General features: G+C 50.1%; 1 protein-coding gene and 1 pseudogene across 2 annotated transcripts in view; one reads left to right on the top strand and one right to left on the bottom strand.

The window, feature by feature from the left end:
• Positions 1–8,064, bottom strand: part of CREB3L1 (cAMP responsive element binding protein 3 like 1) — a 47,194-nt gene extending 39,130 nt beyond the window's left edge. For both annotated transcript variants that reach the window (XM_086749843.1, XM_086749844.1), the window contains exon 1: positions 7,820–8,064. In XM_086749843.1, the coding sequence (XP_086605969.1) occupies positions 7,820–7,927 (108 nt within the window). In that variant the 5' untranslated portion in view covers positions 7,928–8,064. The remainder of the gene's footprint in view (positions 1–7,819) is intronic.
• Positions 8,065–17,225: 9,161 nt separating this feature from the next.
• Positions 17,226–18,455, top strand: LOC104476775 (adipocyte plasma membrane-associated protein pseudogene; annotated as a pseudogene).
• The last annotated feature ends 1,085 nt before the right edge of the window (positions 18,456–19,540 follow it).

The raw sequence follows: 19,540 nt of genomic DNA, 5'->3' as shown, positions 1-19,540 counted from the left end.
GTCGTAATGAATGACCTCATTTAAGGCATCACCTTTGAGCCCTAAAGATGGTATTAATTACCCCAGCACTGTTTTAAATTATATACTCGTTTCAGGGAGAATAGCCATGCACATTGCTTCCATCCTGTACAAGGAATTTTTGCAATCTTATAAAGTGAGAAGATAAAATAGGAAAAGAAAGAAAGGAGTGAAAGAACGTGTGGGTGTCTGCAGTTCCAGCCTTCACGAGACCTTGTTCTGGCTGAACGATGTGTCAAGATCAGTGGCAAGCATCTATCGCTTGGACACTGAGCAGAGCAGAGCAGCTCCACGTGATTTCAAAGGCACACAGCCCTGGAGAAATTTAAGAAAACAGGAGTAGAAGGAGAGATGCAAAGAAAGAGAAGACAAGGTGGGTAAAGAGGTCAGAAAGGGATGGGTGAGAGGGGAAGGCTGGGGTGTTCAGGTTGGCTCAGGAGACTACAGGAAAGGAAAACCTTAAATGATGTGACCCTACAGGAAAGCAGAAGCAAAAAAAAATTGTTTTCTTGAGCAGCTGAGAGTGAGTTAGACAGATGTAAACACTGCATGGCAGACATGTGGGGAGCAACTGGGTCGAAAGACACAGCCTGCCTTTCAGCACGCTACCTGCAGTCTCCTGCTGCTCTGGCCATGCCCTTGGCTCCTCACACCCTTTCAGCTATTTCTGCTCTGAGGGATGATGCAGAACATGCAGGCATCAGCCCAAGAAAACACCTAACAACTCACAAGTTAAGCTCCAAAGACAGGAAGGAGTAAGAAAAGGGCTCCATGCAAGCACCCACTCTGTCCTATTGCCAGGCTGAAAACACGATTGATTATTTCAGCCAGAGGATACCAAACTACATTAAAGTTGCACATACAGAAGTCATTGGCTGCAGTGGGACAGCCATGGTGTCAGCATGGGGGTCAGTGGAGAAACACAGCTTTGGTTACACCCTTGCTCTAACTTCTCATCTCTCATGTGGAGATATGAAGTCCCAGGAGTTCACATGTGTGAAGAAGGATAAATACAGTCCCCAGCAGAAAGCTGGATGTGGTAATCCCAGGACTGAGATTGGCCTGGAAGTGACGAATAACACACTTGGCTCTTCCAACAGACACCTCTCCTGAAGAAGAATAAGGTTGGCTGTGACGCATTGGTGACTGCACCCGACCTTGCAGCACAGACCTGGAATTCCCAGCTAAATCAGGCCAAGAGACAGCTCTTGCCCATTTCTTAGTTAACCTGTAATGGTCCACTTCATCCCTGGTGCCCTACCCGTTCCCCTGTAACTCTGCAGCAAGGAGACTCACCAACTGGCTTTTGCATCCCATTTGATTTCTTGCAGCAGGCTGTCCACAAGAGGACAAGGATGCACAGGCTTTAGAGGGTTGACTCATCTCTTCCCTAAAATGCACTGTTAAAGTCAGCCTTGAGAATCAAATCTTCATACCGAGCACAATCCTACCTGTGGCTATGAGAAGAGAAAATGCCATGAGGCCATCACAGACAACTCCAGAGAGTGAAGTGTTTTCATTCACTTCCTTTAACAGTGAGAATTTTTAAGTAGTAAATCAGTAATATACTAAATGCTAATTAAAGACTATAGTCTGAAAACCTACCGGGAAGTGCTGAGAAAAAAAAAAAAGAGTGAGCCCGGGAGCAGACTGTTCTCAGAGGGAACACAGGAGCACATCGCAGAGGTGTCATCCTGACCACATTTTTAGTAGCAGGGCTGCATCTGTGGCTGTGAAATCCCTACTTCTAAAATTTCCCTTTAAGGGGCTGCTTCAGAAAATGCTCTTCTTTCCAAATTCCCCTCTCTACCAGAGACAGCTCCATTCTAGGCTTCAGCAAGACCACTGCAGCGCCAGATGGGACCAGCACAGTGCTGGATGAGACCACGCAGTGCCAGATGAGACCAGTGCAGCATGGGATGGGACCCCAGATGGGTCAGCACCAGATGGGCTCCTGAGCAGCAGGAGGTACTTTGCATTGATGAAGTCAACACTTGTAATGGGATTCAGAAGCCAGCAGGCACCATGCTTAGGCACTCGTACTGGTACCGGGAAGAGGTCCAATGGAACAGCCTCAGAGGCTTTCTATAGCCTGGTCTGTACAGATGAGACCCTGCGGTTTCCTCCTGTCTGAAAGCAATGGTGGCATTGAATGGCTGCCTTAGGCCAGAGGGATGGGGGTCACCTGACAGACATGGCCTGAGCTGTACACAACTCCAGCATCTCCCAGCTGGTGCTGCTGACACTTCCTCAGCGAGAGTGGACTGTATGCACAGATGTGCTTCCACCCCTTGCCAAACGCTCCCTTTGTTTACTCTGCAAGCACTTCACCAAAGTCCTTCCTGCTGCTCCCCACCAAGACGATGGATCTGTCTCCACTGTTTAACCCTGTTTTGGACACGTGCCTTCCCACACTCCTGCTCTGAGTTGCAACCTCCCTCTGAGGTCTGGCCTAGCAGCACAATTAAAGAGTTCTCCCACTTCAGCTGAGATGAGTGTTTAGGCCAGTGGATTCCCAGCACATGCAGGCAGTTGTCCAACAGATGAATGTTTTTATTGATTAAGGTATCCCAAATGTTTGTCAGTCCCTTGGCAGCTAGGACGGATACATGAATGATTCCCAGTCTATCTGGATGAAGTATTCACCTGGAATGCTCTAAGGAAAATTAAAATCTCACCCCCTCTTCATTACCTAGAAACGTATTTCCTGGTGATGACTCTGTGGTGATGATGCTGTAGGCTCAGAGACACATGAACTGCTGTGTTCAACTCTGGTTTCATCCTGCTGCTAGCACTTCTGCAGGTGTAAGTCTGGCTATGAGACAGTGAGGAGTGGCACGGACAGGAAGTGGAGGAACCATGTGATAGATCCAAAGAGACTAATGAAAGAGGAAAATCTGGGAGCTGTTATTTTAGGATTCATTTCATTTCCATCAGGCCAGGTCTAATGGCCCCACCAGGTCTCTCTGTATCTGTGCTTCAGATCCCACAGGACTCTGACTGCCAAGTTCCAACCAAAATTTAAAGAAAAAAAAAGTCTTGCCTTGCCTAGTATTTGGCTGACTAACTAGAGATGTGTTGCTGACCAAATTTTACGAGGCATGGGAATAGAGGGACAAAATGCTTGTTGCATGTGTCCCCATGAGGGACTATCACCCATCCCAGAGACCCAGCCTCCCATTACAGCAGAGCTCCCCTCTCTAGCACCTGGAAGGAATAAGAAGTGGATAACCAAATCTGCCTGAGCTCTTCATCCTCGCTGTGTGCAGAGATGGTGGGAGGGAATTTACCATAGCATGAAGCTCACTCAGACCAAAGGTCATTCCAAGACATAAGCACTGCTTAAGCACAATTTATGTCCCTGTAGTAGGCATAAGAGGAATAGAAGTGTGTACAGGCTTCTCACAAGAGTGGTGGTCATCCACGGTGAGTAGCCTCTCTTTATCTGCAGGGGAAGCTCCCCTTATGAGTTGCACCAGCACTCAACCTCCTCACTACTCACAGTCCTGCTACGTTTGTTCCTTTCTGAGGGCCTGAACAAATATTAAAGGAAAGAGCACACAGTAGGCACAAAACCCAGCTTGCACTCAAGGAGCAACTCACAGGGACGAGCAGTTCCTCTCCCATTCTGCTGTCTCCCAGCAGGCTCCAGAAGATGCCGCTTGTCACACTGCCTGGGCATACAGGATCGTGCAGTGAAAGAGCGCGTTACCATGCGTTCCCCAAAGGAGCTGGGCTAGCACTACCGACACAGCCTGAATCACCATTTTGCAACTTTGAATAGTGGAGAGACCTCGACTAGCATGTGGGATATTTTTTGCCTTTGATGTCCTCCTTTTAGAAGGCAGTAAAGAATATGCTTTGAAAAGCATAGAGTCAAAATGGAGCTGTGTTTGCATGAACATCCAAAGTGATCTCTGAAGGTATTTTTTGTACTATAAAATACAGAAGCGTAGGGAAAAACAGACCCACTGGGTTACTGAGTTAAAAAGAAACACAGGCCTGCTGTTTTGCTGGTTTATTCTGGCTTCAGTCTGACACTAGAGTGTCACAAACCCAGTAAAGCACAGTGGTCAATCTGACTCAAAAGAGAAGGCGTTTGCAGAGTTTCAAAGCACTGATAAGAGCTGAGGAAGCCAGAGCTCTCAGAGTGCAGCTGTAATAGACTGTAAGTGAGTAGATGGGTGCTCGCAGGAACGACCAGAAATGCTGGGCTAGGCAGGAGACAGACAGGTGAAATTGTTAAGCAGAGACTGCAAGAAGGATTAGCCTCATTTATGGTGGGTCCTTCTGGCAGAAGAAGATGAGCAAAGTTGCCTAAGTTCAAGAGCAGTAGGTGGCCTCCTGAGCAAAAGGAGACTGATAGTGCTGTTAGTAGTCATTGTATGCAAGTCTGGTTAGCAGAAGATAAGTGAAGTAAAAATAAGCATTTTGTGCTCCTTGGAGATTTCCCCTCCACTCTCCTTAAGATTTGAAAAAAAAACAACCCCAACCTCCATCATATAATCACAGACTCGTGCGTGCTGGGCGGATCTCAGGAGGTCTCTGATCCAACTTCCTGCTCAGAGCAGGGCCAACACAAAATGCAGACCAGGTTGCTCAGGGCTTTGTCCAGATAGGTTTTAGAAACCTCCAAGAAAGGAGCTTCCCCCGTGTCTCTGGGCAGCCTCGTCCAGTCTTAATTGTCCTTGCAGTGAGAAACTGTTGCCTTACACCCAGTCTAAACCTTTCCTGTTCCAATTTATGACCACTCATCCTCCTGCCATGCACTTAAGTAAAGAGCCTGGCTCCATCTTCTCAGTAAGTTCCTCACCAGTGCAGGCAGGCCGCTGCTGGGTCCCCCTGGAGCTGCCTCTCCTCCAGCTGAGCAAGCCCAGCTCCTTCAGCCTCTCCTCACAGAAGTGCCCCAGCCCCCGAGTATCTTGGCGACCATCCCCTCCATGCACTCAGATTTATTGACATCTTTCTGGTACCAGGCAGTCCAAAACTGGACACTCTGTTGTAGGCAGTTTTATGACTGTCAAGAAAAGGGGGATAATCACATCCCTCTGTTCATCTACCGCTGCCCTCCTGTTGCTAGCTGCCAGCTGCCTTTGCCACTAGGACACAGCACTGCTCCATCAGCCCTGGTGGGTCAGTCCACCCATCCTACAGGCAGAAGACAGTATTTGGCCTTGCTGAATTTCATGAGGTTTCTGGTGGCCCATTCCTCCCAAATGTCTAGGTCTTTCTGAATGGCACCCCGACACTTATTCAATTTTTTCCCCCCTGTTTCAAGCACACAGATCTTTTAAAGGATGCATCTACAGACATTCCTTCATTACTTTGTCAGAACTTTAGATTAACAATACCAAAGGTCAAGGGAATAATTTTTTAAAGATCAAGATGACTCATTAGGAGTGCCAAGGTTCAGGAAAGGAGAGGAGTTTAGGGACACGTAATTCTTGCCCCAGAGGAGCACAGCCTCTGCAGTAAGGTTCATCCATCTTTTCTTTCGGCTTCCTTTCTGAACAGAAGAAATCACCCGCAGAAAAAAAAGTTTCATACTGGCATTTTATGGACAAAATTCCTGGCCTGCTCTAAGAAAAATGCTTGCTGAACAATATCTGGAAAAGTTTGCCCATCTTTGAAGCAAAGGCACTGGCAACTTTGCGAGCTATTGTGCACGGTGATGCTTTGCACAGTTTCGTATAAAAAGAACTTCTCAACACATCTCAAGATCCCAGGAGATTTGCTGGGTTTAGTAAGAAAATGTAAGTGTATTGCTTCCCCCCATGTTGTCACGCAGAGTGAGAACAAAGAGGGTGACATATTATGTTCTGACTCTTCTATCACCAACAGATTTGGTAGGCGAGAAGTGGCTACAGAATCTCTTGCACTTATCGTCTGCAGGAAGAAGAGGTATCAGCTTGACTCTCACACTCCAGAAGTTTGTGGTGCTGGCAGTTGGGAAAAAAATCCACAAAAGCATTTCTTTTTCTACTTGTAAGCTGAGTACAATCATGCCTGAGTCACCGCAACATAGTTAATGTCAAGGCAAGGGTAGGCTACTTCGAGAAGCAGCTTTCCAAGCAGAAAGGCCATTTAAATGAGTCAAGACAGAGCCAGCCTGCACACGGCCACTGCACGCTTTAAAGCCACTGTCCTGGCAGGTGGCACCAGGTGGCACTCTTGCACAAAAGCTTCTTTTTCACAGGGTCTGCTTGCAGGCAGAAGTTGTATTTAAGCTATAAAGAGGTGCCACCTGTATTGGTTAGGGGTTCCCTGCCTTCCGACTGCAGCCAACATTGCACCTAAGTAAAAGGGCTGGTGCCAAATATATATTGTTTTCAATTCAGTAAGGAACAAATGGTCCTGGCATAAAGCACTTGGTATCAGCTCTGTCCACGCTAGATCTATATGGAATTAGGAAAACCACAAGACTCTTAATAACAGGTCTCTCGGATACAAGCAGGCAAGGCCTCAGAGTGTGAACGAGTGTTTAGAAGGGAAATTTTAGAAGTAGGGATTTCACAGCCACAGATGCAGCCCTGCTACTAAAAATGTGGTCAGGATGACACCTCTGCGATGTGCTCCTGTGCTCCCTCTGAGAACAGTCTGCTCCCGGGCTCACTCTTTTTTTTTTTCTCGGGGTGACATGCCGTTGGAAGGTCTGCCTGGACACAGCAGGACTCTGCTGCCTCCCACAGAGCCGGACCGGAGGCAGTCCTTGAGGCACAGTAGTATCTGGGAAACTGGGAGCTAGTGAGATTTGAAGATATGGGGCTGCCTGCAGAATCTCTTTCCCAGACCCAGTGTGCCTCCACACAGCAAGTGTGGTGCACTTAACATACAGGCAAATTCTGCATCTCTACGTTCTTCTCTGCAAGGAAAGCGGCATGAAAGGCTTTGGATATCTCCTGCATAGCAGAGCAGAAGAGGATTCATCAGGTGTTCAACGGCTGCAGCTCTCCTCTCTCTGTCCCCTGCTTCTGTGTATCATGACAGGGGAGTAACAAGCTGCAGCTAAAATCTCTCTGTCTGAGGCAGGCACACTGTCCCACTGCTGCAGCGGCTCTGAGGCTGGCCGAGCCCCCAGTGCAGGCAGTGCCCTGCTGCCCGACGTCAGATGATACCCTCACCCCAAACCACCTCTGGGGTGTGACCCTTCCCCCTTCTCCCTCAGGGTTGGATCCTCCCCAAGATTCACAGCACAAACCCCCACGGAAAGCTCGGGCAGGACAGCAAGGGAGCTGCTGGATGGGGGGGTACTCACACGCCAGGCAGTTTCCCTAGAGGTGAACAAGGCCCCTTTGGTTTTTTGGGACCGGCAACACGTTTTCCTCCCCAGTCACTCTTCCCCCTCACCCTTCTCTCCAAAGTAAATCAGCCCAGCCTTAACGCCGAGTGGGAGATGCTTCATCTCCCAAATGCCTCCCGGAGGAAAAGTTCAAAGCAAATGAGAGCAGAGGGGCCGAGCCCCGAGGTCTCCCGACGGCACCCGGCCGTGGCCCCGCTGCTGCCGGGGCAGGTTGTGCGCTCCCCGCCAGGACCGCACGCTTCTGCCCCAGCCATCAGCCTCCAAAAAAAAAAGAAAAAAAACAAGAAAAAAACCCCAACCCTGCGCTTCCCCAGCGGGGTCTCCTCGGGATGCCCGCGGCCGATCTGGCATCCCGGCGCGGCGAGGGGCACCCGGGCACCTGCACCTCCCCGGGGCACCCCCCAGCATAGGCAGTCCCGGGGCAGGCGGGGCGCAGGCCAACACTGCCGGCGGAGGGGAGGTGGGAGGGGGCACACGACGGGGCTGCCGGCGGTCCCTTACCACATTGCTGAGGAAGTCCGCCTCGCTGAAGTCGCCCAGGTCGAGGAAGCCGGTGCCCGCGGCGGGGAAGAGCCGCTCGGCGGGGAAGGGCTCCAGGATACTGTCCATGGTGCCCGCGGCGCGGGGGCTCGGCCGCCCCCCGCGCTCCGCCGGCCGGTCTCACAGCGGCCGCACGCTCCCGCCCGCCCCCCGGCGGCGGCGGCGGAGCATGGGGCGGCGGGGAGCGAGCCGCCGCGCCGGGTGCCCGCTCGGGGCAGCTGTCAGTGCCCCGCTGCCGAGGGGCCGGGCCCCGCCCGCGCACCGGGAGCCGCCGGGGGGCGGGGCTCCCCTCGCCCACACCCCCTTAAGGCAGCGCGGCCGTGGCGGGGAGCCCCCGGCACCGCCGGGGAGGCCGAGCCGTCGGAGCTGCCGGCGGATCCCCGGCAGAGCGATTGCAGTCTGTGGGAGCCGACAGCCGCCCCCCCCCCCCCCCAACTCCTTCAGGCGGTGGCAGGCCTTGGTGGCCCCCCTGCTCCCCGCCTCGGGGGGCAGGGCCGGGGAAGGGCCCGAAGGGGAGATCGCCTTGTCCCTGCCCTCCGCGACGGGCTCGCAGGCAGGCCTGCTCTGTAATTAAAGAGTTGGGCACCATTAAAGAGCTTCAGGAAGATTATATGGCTTCAGATAAATAGGATTATGGATCCCTGTCCTCTCTGATCTTTACTCCGACCAACACTCAGGAAAACCACTTATAATAATCCTGTTGAAGAAGCCCTGATGTTTTATTAATCTGTCCCTGCATGCATGGCCCCACAGGGAATGGACAGGAGTTCCAGCTCCCGGCAGCGGCTTTCTTGCTCGCGGGCGTATGAAGAAAAAGAGAAGACAGAGGAGCATCTCTCCTGGGAGAAACCTGTCTGAAAGTTACCAACAGTGAGGGTCCTGGCGGGCAAGTGCGGGTTTGAGGCTGGCCGGAGCCTGTGTTTGAACCAGAGACCGGCTTTCCACCCGTATGGCCGTCACAGGATACGTATCCTGTGCTCCATGCTCCCTGCGGTCTGGGGACTAACAGCGCAACCAAGGTGCTCCTTGGCTACTGGCAGCACGAGCAGCCGCACGCTACCTCCCACACACAAAAGCCTTTATACCTGCACACACAATGGGCTCTTTCAGTTACATTTACTTGTACCTTATGTTTCAGTCAAGTGTAAAGAGCCTTTGGGTAAAAGGGTCAGAGACATAAATTCAGCCAGGATGGAGCTGCGCTGGGAAAACAACACTGTTCCTCCTTCCTTAATGGTAAAGAAAACTCTTTGTCAATGTGGGTGCCAGCGGGTTTAAAGGGGGGGACACAGAAACCTTTGCCACTATAAGATGGGGAGAAGAAATATGGCCAGACTCTTTGGCAGGAAGGAAACCTCTATCTCCAAGCAAGGGGAAAGACCTATTTCCTTTAACATCCCAGTCGGCAGTGTTCCCAGCTGCACGGGGCAGAAGGACAGAGCCCTGCGATAGCAGCAAGGCGACAGCCCAGGGTCACGGCGCACGGGCAGAGCCGCAGCAGGGGCAGCATCACCTCCCTCCTCTAGCCAAACCCGGATATTGCTTCCCTAACTGCCAAGACCTGCTGATGAAACCAGGAGTTTCTGGTTCAGTGCCTCGCCCAGGTTAACAGAAGGAAGCCTCTTCTCAGGACGCACACGGTATTTATCCTCAGCGCCAGGCCAAGGAAGCGGAGATGGTGTCAGCTCCAGCGACTGTTTGCACAGCACGGGTGGCAGTGTCATCAGAAAAGGTCAAGCAAAGTAAACCTCGCTTGTTTGTCTGCACTCTGAAGGAAAAATGCTTTGGCACATTCAGATAGGGATTGTGAAGATCAAAATATCTCGGAAAAAAATGAAATTGCCTGCTCTGAGACCCTGCTTCTACTTAATACTTTTAGTACTGAGCATAACTGTCAGGATGCAGCTCCCCTGGCTGTCGATGCTGCACCTCTGCAGCCAAGGAAGGATTATAACAAATCCCCCTCCGCTATCACGCTGCGAAGCTGCTCTGTCCTGAGCTCTGGTAGGGACCCCCATCCGTAGCAGTTGTGCGGAGCTTTGAAATGGACAGAAGGAGAGGTATTTCTGCAGGCAAGCAGTTTTGTGCTCCAAAAGAGACCTGAGGACAGGGCAAAGTGTTGATGGGGTGAGGGGAGGTGATCGCAGTTCAGAGAGACTCAGACGTGCTGCTGCAGCTGGGAAGGGATGCCCGCAGCGAGGGGGGAAAGGATGGGCTGAGCGGCAGAAGAGGCCTGACACCTGCAGTGCTTCCAACACTCGAACGGTATTAGTGGCGTCACAGGGCTGTGAAAAAGGCAAATGCCACACTGGGTTATAAATGCCAGAATCCCCCTACAAAACCCTTATGATACGAGGTCTCCCTTCGGCTCTGCAGAGGACCAGTGCAGAATAGGGTGTTAGCCAAAATACCGCATGCCCACCTGGGCATCTCAAGCAGAGCAGTCAGAATGACTGGAGAAAAAGGGGACCCTAGAAAAGGACTGAGGGAATTTGGCTTCTTTGGTCTAAGGAGAAGACTTTCATGCCAACAGTCTTTAGGCACTCAAAGAGCTACAGGGAATAGCAAGGCAAGAATTGCTCTCTGTTGCCACGGAATGAGGAGACAGGCAGCCCAACGAGGTGCCTGGGAAGTGGCAATGCTGCTCTCACCAGAGCATCTTTAAATCCAAGCTCTGCAGCCATCTCTTGGGACATGGATACGGCTGATCAGGAGGCAACCTTGTGGCAGGGCCTCAGCCGCATGATTGCTCAAATCCCTTTTCAGCCTCATTTTCTCTGAAGTTATATTTAGATTTATTTGCAATCTGATCACAGCAGGAGATCGAAAGAGCAACCAAGTACGTTTAGATCGAACAAGTCTCCAACTGACAGCAGATAAGCCTTCCTGGCCCCACAGCATTTGATACTACCAACACACATGCAGGACCAAGCTCGTTTTATCAGCGATGAGAAGTGAATCATCAACTCCGTTCCTGTAAGAAAGGGATCCCGCTCTCCTGCGCTCCATCCTGCCTGGTCTCGTGGTCTCTGCCTTCCTTTATACCCACAGAGACAGAACTGCAAGTCCCTCATCATGCCACCGTTCATGCACTTTGCCTTCACCCTGCACTGTTGCGAGCCAGATGTGCAAGAGGAGGGAAGCAGCCCCTGGGCCTGAACACGCGCACAGCAATCCAGGCCCTTTTGTTGCAGCCTACAAAGCTGAAGCTTTTGTTCCCCCCCTGCCCAGAGTGAGCCTGGAGGTTTCACAGACTCATCAAGGATGAGTGTTTCTTGAGGAATGTGGGGCGAATTGCCTACGTCAGTGATTTTTGGTTTGCTGCATGCAGGCTCTGTTGTTACAGGAGGGGTCATCTGCCTGGGGTTTGCCCTCATTTGCAGCCTGGAGAGCTGATACGGGAACGATTCATGCTGGTAGAGCTGCTTGCTTTGGGGGCCAGGCTGGCCCTTTTGCACTGCCACCACAGCAGAGCTTTCACTTCCAGTCTGGCAAAAGATACCATTTGTAGTGTTTATTTTTCCAGCTTTGGTGTTCATATGGATGGAACAGCTGGTTTTTGCCACAAGCCATCTTCCTAGCCATGAAGGCTTTCTCGAGATGTGCAGGCTCCATCCTTTGGCCCTTTGGTAGCTCTTTATAGCAGTCCTGCCTTTATTTCTCTCCAGCTTTTCTCTGGATTCGATTACCTCTCAATATATTGCTCAGGGGTGGTTTCGCTCAGTGTTTTACGCAACACAGACAGAGGCAGCGATTGCTGTGTTGTAGGCCCTCTCTGCTCCTGAAGTCTCCTTGAGAACAAGGTGAGGATGGAAACGGGACTTTCAACTTAGCCCAAAGAAGAGGGACTGCAGTCCCTTAGGAATCGGGCCGTGTGTGATGGCACAAGTAGTTATGCATCCAACACTTGGACTGTGATTTCTTCATTTAGGTTTTGTGAGAACAATTCAAAACCCATGAAAAAGTAATAAAGGGGAGGAATCCAGCGAAAACCCTGCCCCAGGGAGGGGAGGAATCCAGCAAAACACCCTATAGCAAAAGGTGACTTTCGAGGAAGGCTTTGCAAATACTGGAGCCTTTCTCTGGCCTCTGTTCCACAGCCTCACCTCATCCGGGAAATCCGGCTCCCTTTTGATTTCCTTCCAGCGCCTCTAAATGCTCTCTCACACAGACTTGTCCCTTCAGCCAGCTCCATCTGCCTTCCATTTCCTCCTTCCTCTTGGGCGCTGTCTCCCAGCCAGGTGCCCAGCACACCTGCTCCCGCTGCCAGTGAGCATCACTGGGACAGGGAGGGGAGCCAGCAAGGAAATCACACCTACCTCGCTCAGCTCCCTGCTAAAACCAGAGAAGGCAGGGACACCTGTGAAACCAGGGTGTTCATAAATCTGCCGCCACAGCTGAAAGAGGGAAGGCGTTGTGTTCGGCGTGTCACTTTGCACGCGACACAGAACGGGTGCTGCATCAAATTAAATATCTGCCTGCAAGCAGACACCTTTCACCGGTAACCACCAAGTCCAGATCGGTGTGAGCCACTCTGGAGCACTCGAGTGAGGTGCGGACACACACGTGTGTGTGTGCTAAGGGAACGTACACCACGACTTGGACTTTTTTTCCCCCTCTTGCTTGGGAAGTAGAGGGGCAGTGAAGAGCGTATTAATTGCATGTTTGCATATGGCAGCGATCCATGAATGCTGTGGTTTCAATGAGCACCCTAATGCTATGTGGGGAATGAAAGAGAAGCCACAGAGCTCAGCGCTGCAATTATTATTCTATCTGGGGTGAACTTAGGACCCCTGGATAGATCTAAATCGGCCTTGCAAACAAGGAGTGAGTGACAGGCAGGGAAGCGGGCAATGCAAGACCTCAGGAAAGGAAAGCCTTGAATGCAAGACACCAGACCCTAGGAATGTCTCTCCATGGAACCCCTTCAGCCTTCTGGGAATGCTGCTGAGCTGCCTGCAGCACCATTAGCTACGCTGGAAAGCAAAGCCCCAAAATAGTAAATGGGAAAATAACAAAGGGTGAGAGCTGAGAACTCGTCACTTTAAAGGTAACTGATAAAGGGGGAAAAAATAACTTTGTACCTCCTTCACTCCTTCGTGGCAGTCTAAGAATGTTTCTTTGCCTTGTCACACACCACCTGCCCTCCCTGGTCTATACCTTGGGAAGAGCAGAGACTCTCTCTTTTCTTCTGCTGACAGTCTCCCTGGAGAACTAGACAATTTTGAAGGTGACTAGCTGAATGAAGAGTAACCCCAATACAAATGCATCTCCTTCCAGCAGTTTGTTAGCATTTGAAGACACTGTAAATAACTCCCTTTCAGGAAACTCAGATGAACAGGAAGTTACAGGACAGCAGAGGAGGATGGCTGCCTCAGTTTCCAAAGTGTTAATTTTTATTTGCTCTAACCAGCTTCTAGCCAGCATGGTTGCAGGGGTAGCTTGCAAAAGGGACCCAGGCATAAGCTTTCATGGAGCTGCAGACAACATAAAGAGTCATTCTGAGGGGGCTGTATTGCCTCACTTCTCTTAACCATTTCCTACATTTCTAACCTTTTCCCAGGAAGGATAAGGAGTATATCTGCACACCCCATTTGACTGAATTTTACCCCAAGGAGACACCTTGCATCAAGGAGCAGGAAGCAGACAGCTTTGGTGCAGGAGGAAGCTGAAGAGCTGCTCAATGAGGACTAGGTGAGTCAGGGTATGGAGACTGTGACAGCTCTGCTTTGACACACTGCATGCACCACACAGAGTCAACTCCAAGACCCCAGCTGCCCATGTGATGACTACGGGGCAATCCCCATTGATTCCTGCCACTTGACCCCTCGAGGATGGTGGAGACGTTGGACACTCACATCTTGGCTGCATCCAACAGGATCTGCCCCGATCAGATTCAAGCAGATCCGGCGCATGCAGGCTGCTTGAGGGACAGGGCGGGCAGTGTTCCCTGCCCTCCCAAGGGTTAAAAGCAAGGCTCAGATCCACAAGTAGTCCTGCAGAGGAGAAAAGCACAACCCAGCAATTCAGGCATGTCTCACCCCCGTTCAAATGACATTGTTCCAGTGCTGTCTGCCTCGCCCCTCAGTGGTAATTACAGACTTTCACTATGGGGGAAAGAGAGATACAGCAGAGGAAACCTTCATTACAGACTTACCTCCCAGAGCAAAAGCAACCCCAGTGTAAAGTCTGGGGCACACTGCCAGGATCAGCCACCAAAGCAAAACACTTACATTTAGGACAAAAATAAAAGAGGGAGAAGTGTTAAGTGATTTGGGAAGATCAGAAGCCCACCAGGTTGGCTGCTGTACAGCGCTGGGTGTGGGGAGCACTCTGGAGGAACTGGAAAGCCACCCTGGCTTTAAATGGTGTGGTTTGCATCTTAGAGTCTTCCTTCCTCCTCCTCCGCATGCTCATGTCCCCTGATGTCTGCTTGTGTCCCTTTGTCACCCCTGGCAAACACCAGTGGGCCAGGAAGGGATGGTTTCCCTAGGCTTCCTGGCTTGATGTTCCTCAAAGGGGCAGGTAGGATTCAGGAGGGTTTTTCTCCCCAGCAGGACACTCTTCTGTTACAGCACACAACCATTCCCTGTTGCTGTGGTGCATCTTCCAGGGTTGGGGAGATGTACACAGGTGGCTGACACCTTCTCTGGCAAACACGGTCTCATTCCCGCTGCTTTCATCTTCAAATTTCTGTTGGCAAGTGACGTAGGTCCAAGCTAAGTTGCTCTTCTTACCATTCACATGTGTGAAACTGGGAGCCGCTGTCATGGCATGGTAAGCTCACTGTTTGTGGGAGAGCTCATTTCAGCGACAGCGAGTTTTCCTGCAGAGCCTATTTTCATTGCTGGTGGTAACACCTTGTTCTTTCAGGATCTGGGGTTTGATGCTGCATTACAAAGATCCCTTAAACCCAGACGCCCTGTCCCCAGGCAGCTAACGGCAGGGATGGGAGAGGACGGGGAGGAGAAAAGCGTTCAATCAGATTGCTATTAAGATGTATCCGGAGAACTGGCTGAATTTTAATTGTTCTTTCCTACTTGGTGAGTGAGCACAGGAAAAGATTTACCTTCTGGCCTTTCCATTTGGGCATGTTGACATTTCCAGGCGGCACTTTCCTCTGATGGAGAGGTTTGACGTCAGGTGGGCTGATTAAAGCCTGCAGTGCCTCTGACTCATTTGACTGTGGCCTGCGCAAGGGGATTTGTAACGTGTCTCTTCTCTTTCTATCACTTGTTATGGTTGGTTTTAAATAAATAAAGCCAAGCTCAATTCACAACTTTGGGGAAGATGCAGCTTGACTCAGGCTCAAATACACATTGCCATGGCAACAGATGCTATCAGGTGCACGCAGACACGTCACTCTCCATAGCAAACCTCCCTGCCCGGCTCTCCCTGCCCAGGCACCACATGGGGCAGAGGCTGGCCGCAGGAAAAAAGGATGAAGCTGGCACTGCCCACATCACTTGGGCATGCAGCTGCATTTGGGAGCAGCCTGGCGCTGGCCTTGCTGCCCTCCCCACCTCAGAAGAGCTCACCTGAGCCAGCCAGCCACCCTCTTGCTGAGCAAGAACCGCTTTGGGGGAAGCCCTGGCAAGCGGGGTTTGCAGAGTTCCCTGCTTGACCAGCATTTCCAGACTGAAAAGCGCTAGTATGGCTTTTTCAACCTGCAAAAAAGGGAGAGAGGGACTTCCTGGGTCAACAAGTCTCTTACAGCTGCAGCCAAGTGTGTAATGCAACCCTCTTTATGCACTGGTTGAGCTTCAAAGTAAAGAGATAAGAGTTATCAGTTGCCTTCCAGAAGCCCCACTGAGCAAACCTCTCGTGCTTGCTAGATAGATGCCCAGCAAGGAAACAGAGATGCAGAGAGATGTGGTTTCTCCAGCTGACATGGGGGTAGATAGGTTGGGCAAGGCAGGGTAGAAAGGTCCCTGGCTCCTCTGTCCCAAACTCTCCTTGGCATGCTGAGCATGGTCCCTTTGGTGCTGCCGTGTCCTGTACAGCTCTTGATTCATTGAGAGCAGCAGCTGCATTGAATGGCAGCAGCCCAAAATGTGAAGCATGAAATATGCCCAAGGAAGCAGCACGAAGGAACTCACTCAAGAACTCACCACCCGCAGCACTGCGCCTGTGCATCTCTAACATCCACTGTTGTACAAGAGAAATGAGCAGTTCTGGTCTGTGTGGCAAACGGGGCTAACAGTGTTGCCAGATCTTTCTTTCTCCTGGTTCCTCAGGACATTTGGTGGTTTTCTTAAAGCCTGAGCACCTGGAGTCCTGGAAACGTGGAAGCTTCTCACCTTCCCTGCTCTTTTCTTAGGTGACTTCTGATGGTTGCCCGGAGCTGGCTGAAAATGCACCCCCTGGCTACGATGCAGGCGGGCAAACCTAAAAAACCATCATTTACTGGTTTCAGTCCTATTATTTTTAGACCACCCCCATTGACTGAGCTCTGAATTACAGTTTTCTTTTTGGATTGTGGGGGAGCACAATGCACGTGGGGAGGTACTTGAGTGCTCTCTCACTGACCTGAGCTGCACCAAGAGGCAGCGTGTACCCCCCTGGACACTTTGGAAGGGGCAGAAAACAACTTGAGCCGAAAGTCTAGTCTTCTCACATCGCTAAGACTGGGGAATGGTTTCTAGGTTAATCCTAATTTTGTACATTTCATGTTTCCCCAGCTGGGGAGCCAAGTCTGTTTTCTAGCACAGCTGATTTGAAATTAACCTTTCCTCCTAGAGTCACTCTACCTTGCCACATCAGGGAAGTTAACAGTATGAGAAGAGCTTGAACATGTGAAATATTTTTGTAACTGCATAGACTGAGCCACATTTCCATGACAAATCACTGAAATCTGAGAAATCTAATTTACAACACAAATTCCTTTCTTTTGTGTGTATTTTCCAACTCAAATTCAAGTCAGAAACTCTCTGGGTTCTGCAGTAACTCTCATCTAGCAAAACTGTGGGTGTAAGACAGAGGAAAAACAATTGCATGAGGTCTCCAGGGCTGGTCCACAATGACTCCAAACCCTAAATTGCTCGTCCCTTGAGCGTGGTTTACAACTGCAATGGATCCTGGTGGAGCTCTGTAACCAGCACTTAAATAAAGGGGAGGCAGCAAGCCCTCCTGAATCAGTGGCATCTGTTCTGGGAAAGGCTGAGCCAGAGGCAACCACAGCAAGAAGGTACTGAAACCCACTGTCTCCTCCTGGAAAGAGAATTGAAGGTCACAAAGTAAAGACCCCTGCAACCAGTGCTGGTCTCTGATTAAAAATAAATCCCTTTCATGCACAGACAGTGATTTGAGAAGGGGAAATACTGAACGGTGGTGAAAGCTTGGAGAGCTGATAGCTGGGCATCTTGGAATGGAAACACAAGTGGCATCTGTTCAGGTACAGCTCTATACCCCCAGCCATTGGCATCAACGTACAGGTGTGTTCCCTCCTCTTACACTTAACTTCTTTCACAGTAAAACTGATTTTTGTGGTGCTTTCATCTGGGAGGAAATGTGAAAGCAACTCAGACTTAGGAACGACAGAGATGAAAGGCTGCTTGCTGTCCTACCCACGCCACTTCTGGAGCCAGGAAAATCACAGTACTTTGTGGACAGCGGGTGCTTTGCCCCAGTACCAGAACTGGCATCACTATTTGCAAGTGATGGGGACTGTCACTGTCTCTCACCAGAACAATAAACAAAACCAGCAATGTGGTGTGGTCCTCCTACCCCCTGTATTGTACTCTCAGGGCTAGCAGACAGCAGAGATACTTGGGCACTTAAAAGGGTCACTTCATTTAATGGAAATACTGGTAAAATACACTGTATGATCAGCCCACATAACTTACTGCTCTCAGTTGTAACTGAGGAAAGGATCCAACATTTATAGAGGTGAAAACATCCTCCCTTACACCAGACAAGGGAAGGAGGTCAGAAATTGTCATTTGTAAAAAATCTTACAGTGACCCGGGATGGGAGGAGAATCTACTCTACTGACTCCAGTAGCAAATGGCAAAGATGGGACTACATATTCTTGATTATGGAAGGCACAGATGATGGGTGCCTGCTTGAATATGACACAGTAACAGAAGAAGTGAAAGTCTTAATGGCGGGGCTGAGGTTTCCCAGTGGTGTCCAGCTCTCTCCTGCGGAAAACTTTGTCCTGGTGCAGGAGATAACCATTGCTAGAATCAGGAGGTATTATGTGTCTGGGCTGATGAAAGGTGGAGCAGGTATGTTTGTTGAGAATATGCCTGGTCTTCCAGATAATATCAGGTTAAGCAGCTCTGGATGATATTGGGTAGCTATGTCAGCTGTCTGGCCCAATTCTGGATTTTCTTTGTTGGATTTCTTCCCTGAAAAACCATGGATTAAAAGGTTGATACTTAAGTTGCTGAGTCAGGAAACGGTAACAAAACTTGTGTCCTGATATAGCCTTGTTGTTGAACTTAGTGAGATGGGATCCTACAGAAGCAGCTTTCACAATCCCAGTGGAGTGACGGTAGCTTCTGTTAGTGAGGCACTCGAGCACAATGGGTATCTTTACCTGGGCTCCTTCCGGTCTTCATTTATTTGCAGACTTAATCTTCAGCACGTTTAACTGACCATCCATGATAAAGTGCCGCTGTCCTATAATACTCCAGAAGTACAAAGGAAGCATGTGGGGTTGGACGAGATGACCTTTAAAGGTTCCTTCCAACCCAAACCATTCTATGGTTCTGTGATTCTATGACGTGTCTTGCAGCCCCATGAACCCTTTGAGGAAGATAGATTTTCATAAAGTAACTGAAGCAAGGGATTGAAAATGGAGAACCGTTAAAAAACCGCAACACCTTAAACTCCAGACCAAACCAGAAAAGTTCCTCAGAGGCAGGGCTACAGACCAAGAGAGGCTGTGACCCAGAACAGCAGCTCTTACAATCCCATCACAGACAGAAAATCTTGCAATATCCTACACAAATGTTAGTCCTGGTGCCAGTGAGTAGCTTTGCCTGGTCTTTTGCTGTCTGATCAATCCCATGTAAGTCATTCTTCCTTCACTGCAGGCTGCCACCCTCTCCTCCTTGACCAGATACCCAGTGGATTATTTTTGTCTTGGATCACACAGTCCCAATGTTACAATTATACGCTGACCTCAAAGACTTACTTTTAAAATTACCCTTCTTTAGCAAACCCTCTGTCTAGTGGGTTAGGTGGTTTTCTTATTTTTTATTTTTATATCTAAATGGTTAAATAGTGGGTGTGGTTGAGGAGAGAGGAAAAGAAGAAAGAGACAGAGCAAGCAGCAGTAGCAAGGAGGGTTGTGAGGGTCACAAGTGTCCTTCTCAGGACGGGGAAGTCCATGGCTTTCACTCTTTCCTCAGCAGCATCTTCTTCTGGAGGGTCAGTTCTCCTTGCTGACAAATGTCATTTCAGCACAGAGACAGTGGCAGTCCCTCTTCCTCATAGCTACACCTACAGACTTAATTCTACCTTGCAGCCGCTACCTAAACCCAGAGACCCAACAAACCAGTGTCCTTCAAACATGGCGTGAAAATTGGTACTTGCCTGTAAATGCTCACTAATGTTAAACATTTTCTAAACAGAAGAGACAGAAAAGCAACTCAGAAGTGCCCTGAAGGGCCTAAAGGTGAACAGGCTTAGGACAACAATAGGCAGACATGAGCGAAAGAGTGAAAACCCATG

Source organism: Chlamydotis macqueenii, chromosome 5, assembly GCF_036417535.1.
Source record: "Chlamydotis macqueenii isolate bChlMac1 chromosome 5, bChlMac1.mat, whole genome shotgun sequence".
Taxonomy (NCBI): domain Eukaryota; kingdom Metazoa; phylum Chordata; class Aves; order Otidiformes; family Otididae; genus Chlamydotis; species Chlamydotis macqueenii.
Note: the sequence above shows the minus strand (reverse complement) of the source record. Positions and strands in the feature narration are given on the sequence as shown.